Source organism: Vanacampus margaritifer, chromosome 15 (genome assembly GCF_051991255.1).
Source record: "Vanacampus margaritifer isolate UIUO_Vmar chromosome 15, RoL_Vmar_1.0, whole genome shotgun sequence".
NCBI classification, from domain to species: Eukaryota; Metazoa; Chordata; class Actinopteri; order Syngnathiformes; family Syngnathidae; genus Vanacampus; species Vanacampus margaritifer.
This window is the reverse complement of record NC_135446.1, coordinates 9,792,505-9,806,743: the sequence shown is the minus strand read 5'-3', so window position 1 is coordinate 9,806,743 and position 14,239 is coordinate 9,792,505. Positions and strand designations below refer to the sequence as shown.

At 45.9% G+C, this 14,239-nt stretch overlaps 2 protein-coding genes and 1 long non-coding RNA gene across 8 annotated transcripts; 2 read left to right on the top strand and 1 right to left on the bottom strand.

The window, feature by feature from the left end:
- Positions 1-40: 40 nt before the first annotated feature.
- ctc1 (CTS telomere maintenance complex component 1) lies at positions 41-9,082 on the bottom strand. Of its 6 annotated transcripts, none has more exons than XM_077545611.1 (24): positions 8,666-9,082; positions 8,276-8,363; positions 7,917-8,007; positions 7,623-7,845; positions 7,248-7,459; positions 5,796-5,925; positions 5,452-5,724; positions 5,262-5,384; positions 4,942-5,177; positions 4,738-4,879; positions 3,698-3,906; positions 3,186-3,349; positions 2,956-3,070; positions 2,531-2,891; positions 2,358-2,447; positions 2,134-2,282; positions 1,966-2,051; positions 1,740-1,875; positions 1,610-1,678; positions 1,376-1,529; positions 752-810; positions 521-677; positions 338-434; positions 41-247 (listed from the first exon to the last, which is right to left on the bottom strand). In XM_077545611.1, the coding sequence occupies exons 1-24, from the start codon at positions 8,723-8,725 to the stop codon at positions 126-128; spliced, it is 3,546 nt and encodes a 1,181-aa protein (XP_077401737.1). In that variant the 5' UTR covers positions 8,726-9,082; the 3' UTR covers positions 41-125. The 6 variants fall into 6 exon arrangements, with proteins under 6 accessions (XP_077401737.1, XP_077401739.1, XP_077401740.1 ...); XM_077545613.1 differs by having other exon boundaries at positions 1,439-1,529; XM_077545614.1 differs by having other exon boundaries at positions 1,439-1,526.
- On the top strand, positions 4,796-8,129 carry LOC144035697 (uncharacterized). Its single transcript, XR_013288477.1, has 4 exons — positions 4,796-5,938; positions 7,282-7,443; positions 7,791-7,987; positions 8,083-8,129. It is a non-coding gene; the product is annotated as an uncharacterized LOC144035697 (long non-coding RNA).
- A 569-nt stretch (positions 9,083-9,651) lies between the features above and the next one.
- LOC144034757 (high mobility group protein B2-like) lies at positions 9,652-13,605 on the top strand. The gene is made up of 5 exons (XM_077543778.1): positions 9,652-9,846; positions 11,511-11,669; positions 11,752-11,903; positions 12,016-12,190; positions 12,859-13,605. Exons 2-5 carry the CDS (start codon positions 11,520-11,522, stop codon positions 12,982-12,984), a joined length of 603 nt encoding a protein of 200 aa, XP_077399904.1. The 5' UTR covers positions 9,652-9,846; positions 11,511-11,519; the 3' UTR covers positions 12,985-13,605.
- The last annotated feature ends 634 nt before the right edge of the window (positions 13,606-14,239 follow it).

The window sequence follows — 14,239 nt, the reverse complement described above, 5'->3', positions numbered from 1 at the left end:
TCAACATTTCCAAGTTCGCGAGTGAAAAGAAATCAGTGACTTGGTGCTTGTTTCACTTCACTTTATTTCACATTTACAAACATCGTGTGATTTCCTGTTACGTTGGCTGTTGCCATGACAACCGATCATACAAATTGGTATTGTCTGCTCAGTGAATTTGCAGACAGGTGAGCTTGAGGGGAGGCGCCATCCTCGTCAGGAAGTCTCTGTTGCCTCGTCTCAAGCGTTTGACCTCTGAAACAAACCGCTGTGATGATCAATCGAAGAACACATTCAGCCATTTTGTGTGTATCTCTCTGTGTGTCCGGGTGTCCATGTGTCTCTGTGTGTGTCTCACCTTCTTTGGCCTGGCTTTCTATGCTGCAGGTCAGAAACAACGCGTTGACGCCATTCGCGCACAACAACAAAAAGTCAAGTAATCCGTCGTCGCACGCCTGCAAGAAAGAAGCGGGAAGCGTCTTATTGATGAGCCGGCAATCACCTTCATTGACGGAGCGGGCTGGGGGGTTTTCGACGAGACCTGGCTCCGCCCGCGGGGGTACACTTGGATCTGTCCTCTGGCCTTCAGGGCTCTTTGAAGCCCCTCCCACTGGGGACAGTTCAGTCCTAGCAGCTGGCGGACGAGCGCCCCGGCGAAGTGCACGTGAGCTTGGCCTGTGCCGTCCTCCATGACCAACCTGGCGGGCATCATCATCATCATCATCATCATCATCATCAAGGTAAGTAGCCACCAATCACATGGCACACTTACTTAGCGGTGCAGTCAAAGACAGCTGTGGGCGAGAGACACTGATGACCATGGCAAGCTGACTGAGAGGAGGAGGAGGAGGAGGAGGAGGGGGGGAGCAAGAGAGGGAGAAAGCGTGAGTTTGCCAGTAATTAACATTTGGCACCAAAGCAATACTTTTATTTTAGACAAGGCTTTGGCCTGAACACAAATTAGTGAATAGGGGAGGTTTTCCATGAATAACGGACATTTAGACCCCTCTCCCCAAAAAGGGGAGAAAAAATAGAAAGTGGATAAGTGACTGACTCCACTTTAGGGGTGTGTGTGGTTTTATCTTTGCTACATTGTGGGGCCCATACACGCATGTTTTTCCAGGTTTAACTACCATTGTGGGTACCGACTTGAAATTGTGGGTACATTTTGGTGGTCCACACAAGTTCAGACCTCTTTTTGAAGGTCAAGACTTGGTTTTAGAGTTTAGGTTTGAATTGAGTTATGGTTGAGGTAAAGGAATGGTAAGGGGCTAGGAAATGCATTATGTCAATGAGATGTCCCCACGATGATACAAAGACAAGTGTGTGTGTGTGTGTGTGTGTGTGTGTGTGTGTGTGTGTGTGTGTGTGTGTGTGTGTGTCTGCGTGCGTGCACCTGTGCGTACACACTACCACACTCGAAGCAGTTCCACTGCAGCTGCATGAAGAGAAAACACACCACATGTCCCTTGACCCGGCCCACGGTGCGGCTGCGCTTTGTCCACAGGGCCAGGTGCATGATGGGAGCGGGTGGGCGGTCCTCTGACCTGCTAGACAACAAGTCCAGGTGATGTGTGTGTGTGTGTGTGTGTGTGCGAGACAACTCAGAAAATTGGATGCTTGCCGATACCTCTGCTCTCGAACCTGCAACACCGCCACCCAGCTTACTGCTATATTACTGCAATACACACGGCCTGACCTGGAAAACACACACACAAGTAGCAACAGACATCCTGTAAGTGTGTATTTGTGTGTGTTACCTGGATAGCCTCCTCCGAAAAGCAGAGAATAGCAGTGTGTTGCCCGGCAACAGTCCAGGCGGGTATGCGTTAGGGTTGAAGTTCAGGAAGACATGAAGGCTCCTGCCACTTAGGTCACACACTGCAAGACGCACACCTACACACATACACACACTCGGTGAATTGCTTTCTTTTGTCAAATGTGTGTGCGTGTGTGTGTGTGTATGTGTGTGAGAGCAAGACACACCAATGTTGGTGTGTTCAGTGTCACTCATCCTGTCATTCAGATTGATCCGGTCTGAGACGAGACCCTGAAAAGACACTACATCTGCGCTGTACGTACGCACACACACAGAAAGACAAACTTGATTGACACGCCCTGTGACGATGACATCACATAACGAGCGTTGACCACCTGCCATCCAGGACTTGTGACACGGTGGACGGCGTGGGCCGGACGCTCCGTTGGCGAGCGCGTGCAAAGAGTGGCCGCGTCAACGTGTGGAACTTCCAATCGGACCGGACCGGCAGCGAGTCGCCGTCGCCCGCCAGAACGCCGGCATCCTGACGGGACGGCCGACAAATGAGCCGACTGACGCCGCGGTGGTGGTGATGATGTGGTGGGGGTGGCGTACATACGTGCGTGCCGCTAGCCACCAGTCTGTAGAAACGTCCCGGCTGCAGGAGAGGAAACCAGCGAGCCGACGCGCCTGAACACAACACGGTCACCTGCGCACACAACCAACATCATCTTTATGTGTGTGTCTGTATATGTGATTGGCGGAAACCTGAACCATTTATTGACCTCTCACCTTTTTCTCATTGCCTGTCTCAAAGTCTTTCATTCGCGCGTTCTTGGGGTCCCGACCCCAGGTCGCCACCGGCCCAATCACAGCCGCCGTGACAGAGAATGAGACCTCCTCATCCTCCCGCCACATCACGCCGCTCTTCTGCTCCACCTGGAGGACCACTGAGACGCAGGTTGTCACGGTAACGGACGAAGGTGAAGGCCGCGAGGGCTCCGGGTCCTCATCCTTTCGTCTTGACTTCCTCGCCACAGCTTCCGTCTCCTCTTCTTCACCTGACTCCTCCCCTTTGTCACGCTGCTGCATTTCCATGGCAACGGACGGACTCAAAATATGGATGCACTCTTTGGAGAACTGAAGGTAAAGGCTGTTGCACACACAGGATCAGAAACCACACAGGTAGCTGTGTGTGTGTGTGTATGTGTGCACACCTGCAGTGTTTGCGTGTGATGAACTTGTGCTGATCCAGGTGTTGGTAGGAGGGGAAATTTGATTGGAGGAATCTCTCCGTTACCATGGTGAACTGCTGGACACACACGAGACAACCTGCGTACACACACACAGGCGTAAATACAGGTTGTACATGCGGTCAATCAGTGTATCATGTGTGTGTGTGTGTGTGTGTGTGTGTGTGTGTGTGTGTGTCTGTGTGTGTGTGTACCTATCCACGCCGTATTGAAGGTCGCGCCGTGGCCTTCAACCTCTTCCTGGGTGGTTTCCGTGACGATGCAGGCGACGGCCCCCGTGCGATCTCTTAACTGCAGCGAATGGGGAGACGCGCTTGACGGCAGCTCCAGCACGCCCACAAGCAGCAGGGGGCGCTGCCTACGGTGAGAGGCCCACCGGCACACATTTTACGTGACGAAATAACTTTTTTTTTTTTTAAATCCATATTTTATTTTGCAAGTCCCAGCCCCAGATTTGCTACTTTTTCCATATTTTGTAAATGTTTTTTTTATGTATTTAAAATGTTCCAATTCTTGCATATTTTAGCAAATATTTTTATCACATTTATTTAAAAAAATTTATTTTATGCATCATGTGTAATATTTTCCACATTAGCAAATTAATTTCACTTTTTTTGCACCTTTTGTTTTAATTTTGCTTAAAAAAAAAAGTGCATTTTTGTCCCCACAATTGTTATGATACTTTCCCGCAGAGCTGGAGGTGTACCTGAGCGTCTCTCCGAGCTGCAGCCTGGGGTCCGACGTCAATGTTCTGCTCGACCAGGCCAGGGCGCCGTTCATCTGGGCTCGGGTCAGACCAACTCCAGCGGGTGGCAGCAGTGAGCTAAGACGCAAGGAAGCCCAGCAGTCCTCCTGGAGGGACTCTCGGAGCTCTGACAGGCTGACATACTGATGCTGCATCGAGTCACCGTCATACTGGAGGTTCAGAATACAACACAATGGGTGAAAATCTGCAGCATACAAAGTGCATATAAAAACTCATTTTAATAATTTCACCCCTCCCATAAACTTTTTTTTATTTTTATAAAACTTACCATATGTATTTGTGTACAAAAAAAATGCAAGGATAAATACATTGAAAACACTGTACAGTATTTTATTTACATATTGGCCTTTTACTGCATTATGCTACAGTGACAAACTTAAAAATATATATATATATATATATATATATATATATATATATATATCTAGTACAGTACATGTGTTCAATACAGTTTAGATGGATATGATTTTTAAGTACAATTTATTTTCATTTAACGATAGAACTGATAGTTTTCAATCATTTAGGTAAAATTTTTATTTACAGTACTAAATTCTAATTCTAGTACTTTTTTTTTATTCCGATATTTAAGCACAGTGTTGATATTTGACTGTGTTTTAAAGTTGATCATGATGGTGGCACTTGGAGAGATAAGTATGTTTAAGGTGACATTAGAAAAAAAATTACAGCACAGCACAGGTGTCAAACTCAAGGCCCGGGGACTATATTTGGCCCACCAGATCATTTTATGTGGCCCGCAAAGGCAAATCACATCTGCCAACTTAATGTTTCTTCCTAAAATAATAACAGTGAGACATTACAAGCATTTTTGTAACAATCTCCCTTTCAAAGTCAACTGAAAAAAAGTTGGAACAAACTGGCCCTCCGAGGGAAACCATAATTATGATGTGGCCTGTGACAAAAATTCAATAACATTACGGTGTGGGTTGTGTTGTTGCTGTGGCGTGACACGGAGGGTCTACCTGCGTCAATGGACAGGTGTGCGGCTCATCCAACATCTCAGCGTAGATGTCTCTTCTGTGTCGTTGTCCTTGTCCAAACGCGATCTCCATCAGTTTCCACGACAACACGCACGTACACTGTGTTGACGCACTGGGGAGAAGGCTGAGACGGGCACACGAGTTAGCGCACGTAGGCTAACCGAGCCCAAACCTCCCGCCTTTTACCTGTGTCGAAGCTGGGAGCACAGGTGGCACGTCCACAGGAACCGGGACACTTCCGGGTTCCTCTCCACCAGTAATCGCTGCAACACGCCGTCGTCGGGGCAGTTGCGGTCAGGCTCCGAGGCAGAGCTTAGAACGGCGCTAAACTTTGTCACCCTCACAGTTGACCGCAGGCAAGTGCAAAGCATGCTGGGAGGGAAGTCGGTACACGGCCGGAACAGGAAGTGAACGTGATGGAGCTGAATTGTGAGGGCAACATGGATCATTTTGGTTAAAAATTGTGCTAAATTAACAATTAGCCCGCTTAGCTAACAAGATCTCACCACCAGCGCGTCGCCAACTCGCAGTTTCCTCTTCAGCTTGGGCTGATAGGCCAAGCACAGGCCCAACTTCCTGTCCATCACGTACAGACCCGCCCCCGCACTCACAACTTCCGTGACCGTTCCCTAAAACATGAAAGGAACAGCGTCAGGAGAGGCATCCTCGAAGTCACCGCAGCGCTTCTGTTCTCACCTGGTAACTGATGACTCGGGACTGTTTGGTCCTGCCGTCCGATTGGACCTCGCACCTCCCGGGCTGTGACGTTGACGGTGAGGGGGGCGTAGCCGTCAGCGCATCCTTGATCGGCGTGCCCCGCTGATCGTGCGTCTTGTGCATTTCGGAGTGATCGGTCACGCACAGGATGTTCTTACCTCCCCACGGTGGCAGGACACACACACGCAACGCTGTCAAGCGCACACACTCGCCGACAGACACACACTGTGCCCACCACAGTTTGCTGCAGTTCTACACACACACACACACGTCACAAAGTTCAAAACACAATGACGACCTTTCATGTGTGAGTTTGTGGGTACCTTGACCAGGACGGGTAGTGTGTGTGTTTCATCTGACAGCATGAAGAAGAAGAAGGAAGTTCCTAAGATGACCAGCAGGGGGCAGACAGAAACCACCTGACCGAAGATGGACAGCCGCAGTCCTTTTACCCTGACAACAACAGGTCAGATGGAACACTATTCTCTGCAAAACGCATCTATTAGCACATTTTGGTGCTTTTTCTGGAATTTGACAGCTAACAGCAGCTTGATGAAGATCCCAGTAAAGGTCAGGCAGGCAGGCAAGCCTCCTTGTGGGCTACATATAAAGTTGGAATCTATCTTCAGAAGCTAATGTTGATGCCAACAATGAAGCTAACGTCAGCTACGATAAAGTAGATAGTCGTTTGTAATACGTATATCTACTGCTAATAGGAAAGTAGTCATTTGTACTTTAACATGTTGCTACATTTGGAAGCCCGAAAGTGTCAAAATTCAATTAAAAAAAACGTCATCATCAATTACAGGCAATTATGTAATGCGGCTATTAAATTGTAAAATGTGTTAGTATTATTATAAAAAAGTGTTCATGCTATTCTTTAATATGTAACGAATATTTTATTTTGATTAAATATTTCATAATGATTATTTTAACATCATACTTTTTAATAAAAATTACATTTAATTTATTTTCCAAGGTTTTATAAGATAAGAAAAGTTTTTTTTACAAAGTCAGTTTTTATTTCATAATGTCCTTTTCCACAATGGCCTTTCTATTACATATCGGCGTTTTACAGCCGAATGACTTGGTGTTGTCAATCAAAGTCAGCGGGTTGGGCCTCCTGTTTGATCCTCTCCGATCAATTAGTTTTCCTAGACACGGGTCATGACCGTTGTTAGTCGGCAGGCGGCAGCAGAAGGAACGATGGCGGACTTCAGCGGTATTTCTGCAGCTCTGCTGATCAAATGGATCATGATAACTTATCACAAGATGATATTTTATACTCGTTCGAATACTATTTTTGAAATGCTCGGAATGGTAGTTGCTGTTCAGGAAGCTGACATCGATGACAACATTTTTGAAAGTTTGAGAGCAACTGAGCACCAGGTGTATATAGAATATGCACATGTATCGCCAACTTCCAAACTGTGACACAGCCTCATGCTGCAACCCTCTCTCCGGTGAAGGCCTTAAGACGTTATGACCCGATTCCAAATGATTTGCTACTTCTCGGAGTACTTCTGAAAGTGACTTATCTCCCGCAGCCATTCTTTCACAAACCCGAGATTGACGCGGCACATTTTACAATTTAATGGCCACATTACATAATTGCCTGTAATTTATCTAAAGAATATTTATTTCAAAATGACGTTTTTATATATTGTATTTTGACACTTTTGGGCTTCCATAGCTACATACTGTACACAATCATATATAAACTGTACATGTTAACAACAATGTTGAGTTTGGAATGATAGGGAAGTGTGACACACCTGTTGTGCACTAAGGCCGCAGCCTCTTTGACAGAGACAGAACCGGCAGCCAATCCCTGCGCAGGACCAGAACACAGCAGAACAGGAGAGCCAACCAACTCCACGTAGCCACGGGCTTCCGTCTGCGCTTGCCCCAGGGCATCGTGGGGGATGTAGTGCCAGTGTGGGAGGAAGACGAGACGACCCATCCACAGAGGTGAGGGGGAGACAACCTAGAAAGGTAGATGAAATTAACAATACTGAGCTCTCGCTAAGAGAAAAAAAAGACAGATGTCATTTATTGAGCACTATACTCCAAAACATGGATGGATGCACTTCCTCAATTAAATGACACAGAATCATTTTGAATAGCGACTCACTCACTAGCTAACTCACTTCACACCCAACGCTACCATCAGCATCCATCAGTGTCCACTCTCCGTCACTGCCGTGCGTCAAGCGGCCGATCAGCAGGAGGTGCGCCCTGGGTAGAGCCCGCCGCCCCGGCAGCGGCGCCGCCACTTCTTCAGCCAACGCCCGCTCCTGATTGGTGCTCCACGACAGGTTACTGACGCACGCCATTCGCTGGTGAGAGAGAAGCTCAGAGACGCACACCAGCCTGGTGAGCAGACATCCAAAGTCAGGAACGAGTCTCAATGACAGTGGAGGGACGGGGACGATACGTCTTACCTGTAACTGACGGGCAGCGTGTGTGTGCTGGACATCTTCCCACGTATCCTCTTGAGCACACTCGCACTCAGGTGAGACACACTCTCATCAGCTGCAAATCATAGACTGTGGTCAAACATGTATGGCGCATTCATATATATCATTTTGGAGTTCTGTTCTATTGCAGGAGGAGAAACGCCATGCAAACTCCACACAGGGTGGCCAGAGCCCAAATTCAGTATCTAAATGTATATACATACTGTACATGTACATTGAGATATTTTCCACTGTATCACTCCTATTTTCTAACTTCATAGTGTCATGCAACACAGTCTCTTCAAAATAAATTGAAGTGAAAAATAGTAGTCAGAGAGACTCACCTGTCTGGCCGCAGGGGGCGGCATCAGGCATCAGAGGCCACACGTGCTCTCTGACGAAATGAAACAGTCCTTCTAACCATTTGGCCTCCTGCAGACAACATTAGAGAAGGTTTTGCCGCTTTGCAGTTGCAACCCTACCTATGTGAATGGTCTCTTTTACTCAATAGCAAAACAACTATTTCATAGCACACACAGGGCTTTGAGTCGATCGCATGTGGGCTGTTGTGCATCTTAACCACTGTTGTTTTTGCATCCCAAACAAATGATATGGGACGTGCCTCTACAACCGGAACGGTGTCGTTTTGATCGAGTCAATGCTCTGAGAATGAAATAATGTGAATATTCAAAGCGCAAAAAAACACTTTTAATGCTGCGTGCAGTGATACTGACGGCTTCACTCTGCGGATTAAACTGCTCCCGGAACAGCTGCACGGCGTCCATGTCACCCATAAACTGTACATTTGTATTTTTCAAAAAAAAAAGAAAAAAAGTGCGCCGTGAGTCGTCCGTAAACACTGCGCTTCCTGGATGACTACAGCGGCCGTTGAGGTTCAAACATAACGCGTTCGCTGCCTTTGTTTCAACCGAGCGACATTTAGCCGTTTTCCCCTCATTGGATTCTTTGTATCTTTGTAAAAGATAAAACAAATAGTGTCGTTGTAATTGTAATACCTAAAAAATATATATACTCAGCGTTGCATCACCACCATGACCAACAATAATATACATTAACGTAAATGTTAATAAAAAACGATGCAGTTATGCCAAAAACGTAAAATTATCGGTGCATGATGATTGCTTAGCGTTCCCCGCGATTGGCTGGCGTGGCGACCAGTTTAGGGTTTATCCCGCCTCTTGCCCAAAGTGATCTGACGTAAAACCCTGCTCACCCGCGATCCAAGTGGGAATAAACAGCTGAGAAAATGCTATTGATGGATTTATTGCATTTTGTTTACCACGTATGTGCTCTAAGTGTGTAAACCTGGATTCATTTTGATAACTACATTAATGTATGTGTGTTGTTTTGCTTGTTGTTTTACTTTAGCGCATATGCATTTTCTCATTTCCTCCAGTTACTGTTCAGTGAATATAATTGGGTGTTTGCTTACAAATGCAGTGATAATTCCCCAAAAGCAAATATTTCTATCGGCGCCATTTTACCAAACAAAACAACCTAATGTGTCGCCGACGTCATACTTTGATTGACATCGGTTGTAACCAATCGAGCTGCAGTACCAACTCGCCCCGCCTAACAAAAACGAGAATTTCCGCCCCACGTCAACAACACAGCCAATTAAATATGAGTATTGACGCAAGTCTCATCCAGGGCGCCGCCCTCACTCCGCCTTTCTGAGTGAGAAGAAACGACGTGGGGGGCGTGTTCTGGGGGCGGGAGCGGTCCTCAGTTCGACCCAGTTTGAAAGTGAACGGACGATCCAGTCTACGCTTCAGCCACCAGACGTCAACAATAGACCAACTTATCAAAAAAAAAAAGAAAGAAAGAAAAGAAAAACAAAAGCCCCGGTCCCACTCCCGAGTGTGCTTCAGCCTGTCGCCGGCCCTCCTAACGAGTGAGTACAGCCGGCCATCTTGTATGGGACGCGGGTTTGCAAAAACTGGGGTACAGCGCTCCATTCAGCTCGGCCATATAAAGGGCATAAAGTGAACCGCAGCGGGGCTCAAAGCGTGCCTCTGTTACTGCCGGTTTACGTGCGTGGTCTCCGGTGACTATTCAAGCCGCGTTGCGGTGACCAAGAAACGCCCATTTTGAGGCACTATGATCGCCAGGAAATAGTCTACGCCGCCCCGTGCCCCGCACACTCCCCGGAGCATAGCCGTAGCCCCCGAGGTTGAAAATGCGCAGCTGGGTGGCACTAGGGAGCCTATTTCCATTGCAAACACTTAAGTGTCGCTCGGATAAGAATCGGAAAATCGGAGATTGTTTTTCTTTTCCATGCGCCTTTGTGCTCCAAAACGGCCCCGTTGTGACGTCTAGTAGGGGGATGGGAGGCTTGCTCCGCAGAGGGCGGGAAGCAAATGGTGGCTCATTGTTCTGATAGCCAGGCTAAGCTAACCGTTTCTAACTGCGTGCCCCCTCCATACATCCACTCAGCCACCGACGCTTATTCTTTCCACGCGGCTTGTGAGCCGCGGCACCCCATCCCCTCTTTCCCTCGACACAACCCCGGGCCCGTCACGTTGCGCCCCCGAGAACCACGACTGAGAAAAATGGATCCCCATCAGTTCTTTGTTAGTGGCAGGATGATGGGGCCATTTTTGGCCCCAAGTGGAGCGTTAACGTGACGCTTGAAAGTAAAGAGCAAGTCAATCACTATATACATTAAGTAATTTTTTACTATTTGTAGTAATAATAATGATTGTTATTATTATTAGTAATAATAGTAAATTATTATTTTGTATTATGAAAAAATGTCACGTTTGAATTTCTTTTCTAATCAATGTGACCTATGATTGGTCGGCGACCAGTCCAGGGTTCACTCGTCCTTTGGACTTAAGGCCATCAGTGGCATGGGGCTTGGATATGTCAAAAGGTTAGTAAAGAAGAAAAAAATATATATATATAAAAAAAAAATATATATATATATACACATATATATACACATATATATATACATATATATATATATATATATACACATATATATATATATATATACACATATATATATATATATATATATATAAAATATATATATATAGTAACCATAATATAACTGGCAAAATGACATTGAGGAAAATCTCTTGCTTGGAAAACACAAAATGTCAATTGTTAGTACTTTTTTTGTGATGATCACTCTTTGCTTTGTGTAAAGATTTAGCAACAAAATTGAAAGTATCCATAACATAGCTAGCAAAAATAGAATACTTTCTTGAAGTGAAAATAGTTGGAAAACACAAATAAAAATATCAGTTGTCATTAGTCGCCTACCTGACTTTCGTCCAAAGTCAGCTAGGATAGGCCCCAGCTCACCCACACAACCCTAATGATAAGCAGCACCATGCAAAATTAATGTATGGATATTTTTATTGCACATTAATTATCCAGTACTAAACAAAGATTTGTGTGTGAGTGGGTATCAAGTCCACAATTATTATTATTTTTTAAGAATTTCTCGCCATACCATTGGTATTTGCGTGACAGACTTCACATTTATAAAAAAAAAAAAAAAAAAGGATGGTAAAATAGATGTTCAACCCCTGTGTCATGTCTCAGGCCGCCACCATGATGCGAAAGGACGTTAACAAGCCCAAAGGGAAGACGTCTGCGTACGCCTTCTTCGTGCAGACGTGTCGAGAGGAGCATCGCAAGAAGAACCCGGAGCAGTCAGTCAACTTCGCCGAGTTTTCCAAGAAGTGCTCAGAGCGATGGAAGGTGAGATGGGCAATAATTGGGGGAGGCAGAGGTTGGGAGGGGGGGTTCTGTTATTGGAGGTGAACATTTGTCTCTTTGACAGGGTTTGTCTCCAAGTGATAAGAAGTGTTTTGAGGACATGGCCAAGACCGACAAATTGCGCTACAACCGGGAGATGAGAGATTACGTCCCACCCAAAGGCTTCGGAAAGAGAAGCCGCAAGAGGAAAGATCCCAACGCACCCAAGCGGCCCCCGTAAGTCCCAATTCCTCCGAGTGGGGCCTGTTGGTGGAAATTGCCGCCTACCCTCGACCAGAGGGTTGCCACCTTCTTGAGCTGACCAGCGTGCATCTCTCATGTCTCGTAGGTCGGCGTTCTTCGTGTTCTGCAGCGAGTACCGTCCAAGTGTGAAGCAGCAGTACCCCGGCCTCTCCATAGGCGACTGTGCCAAAAAGCTGGGCGAGATGTGGAGCAAGTTGTCGCAGTCCGACAAGCTGCCATACGAGGAGAAGGCGCAGAAACTCCGGGAGAAATATGACCGGGTGAGTAAATGCTCGTCACACATCACATCAACACTTTTTTTGTGAAGCGTATTTACCTGTCTGTCATTTTCAACTTTGTACACTAATATAAATACAGTTCGGGATTAAAATGTATAAATATTGATAATGCAGTAAAAAGTCACCATGTAGTTAAACGGTCTTTTTCTCTTGGGCACTGATTGGTTGCTGGTAACGTCACACGTTGTCGACTAGAGCAGTTTTAGTTTGGTCTTAAGCCCCACAATGGCCCCTGAAGGGTTTTGCTAGTGAGCCTAAGCGCCAGAAGAAGATCCTAACCATTCAGGAGAAGATAAAACTCCTGAATATGCTTCAGGTAGGGCGGAAGGATGCGGCTGTTGTATTGAGAAGGCTTTATTTCCGTTCAATCTCGGGTAGGGAACTCCGTAATTTACTCACTACTGCCATCTAGGGGCGTTCACAGCACATAACACTTTAAAAGACTGAACAATTATCACTATATTTTCTATACATTTTATAGTAGCATTTTTTTGTGTTAAATATGTTTACTGTATGTTTTAATGTGTTTAAAGAATGTGGCATGGGTAAGACTTTACAAATATGTTTATGGAATTTCACCTGTCGCGAGTGGGTCTGTAAGGTTTTCCTGTGCAACAAGCAGTGATTCACTGTACTTTCTGTCTTCCCAGGATATGGTAGCGTATCGGGGTGGCGTCTCATACGCCAGGAACCCCGGTTCATCCGCTCAGGGCGTTGAGGAAGAGGAGGATGACGAAGGCGAGGATGACGATGAAGAGGAGGATGATGATGAGTAGGGACCTGCGGTTGTGTGTGAGTGCGTGCGTTTGAAAGAGAGAGAGCGTGTGTGTGTGTGTGAGGGGGAGAGAAAGAAAGAGAGAGAGAAGGGGTAAAGTCAAACATTCAAATATTTTGCCCTTTTTTTTTTCTTTTTTTTTTTTAAGACAACACGTCTCCGAGCTGCTGATTGGCTTATAAAGTGGCAGGGGCGAAGCTTCACAAGAGGCTCGGTTACAGCCAATCAGAGGCACTTGTGTCGTCGCAGTGACAGACACTACCCCCAATGGGCTGATGCCTTTTTTTTTTGTAATTTCTTGAGTTCTCAAAGCACCTTGCTTCCTGTGTGTTGGGTCCCAGATGTGACATAAACACACTCTCTGGATGACCGTGCGCATGCGTGTGTGTGTGTGTATGTGTGCGCGTGTGTGTAAGGTGAAGTCCGAGGACGTTGATAATAGAGCCCCCCCCCCCCACCACTGTTGCCATGGTTATGCCAACACCAGCCCCCTCCCCTCAGCCATGCTTACCTGTATGTTGCCATGGAGACCCTGGACTCTTCATTGTCATGTATTTTTTGTTTTTTTGTTCACAGTTAACGTAGAAGCAACTTTTATAATAAAAGAAGAGAGGAAAACGCACACAGGTGTGGGTTTTTTTTCTCCCCCCCCCCTCCTTGTTTGACAAATTCTCCGTCATTGTTGCATGTGTCACGTGCTGGGAGACGGAGCGGTGGGTACTCTTGGTGAAAAGTTCCGGTGGTGGTTTTATGCAGTGTTTCCCAACTATATTGAGCCAAAATGTCTTATTCTGATATATGAATGGTAACGGGTTAATCATACCTATTAATTGTCCTGCCCATCACTATACATCACTGGCATGGATGAACTAAAGATACATTATTTGTAGTAAATAAACCATTTTCGGACCAATCAAGTGGCATTGGATAATTTCCTACGGCACACTAAAGTGTTGTGGCATTTGGTTGGGAATCACTAGTTTGATATTGCCTAATTTCTCTTTTATCCTGCGAATGCAAGTTGCACATGTCTGTGTCCTTCATTTTCTAAAAAGAAGAAGACAAACTGCTGTTGCTGCATTTTCTTAAAGTGAAGACAAAAACTATAGGACTTTCTTAAGGCAAGCTTTTGAATTTGTACTTAAAGAAAGGGAGACCAACTATTGGTCAGAACAAATAGCATTCTGTAAGCGGAATAGCAAAAAATAATAATGAAATAAAAGTGGTGCATGGTTTACAGAATGCAGGTTCCTATA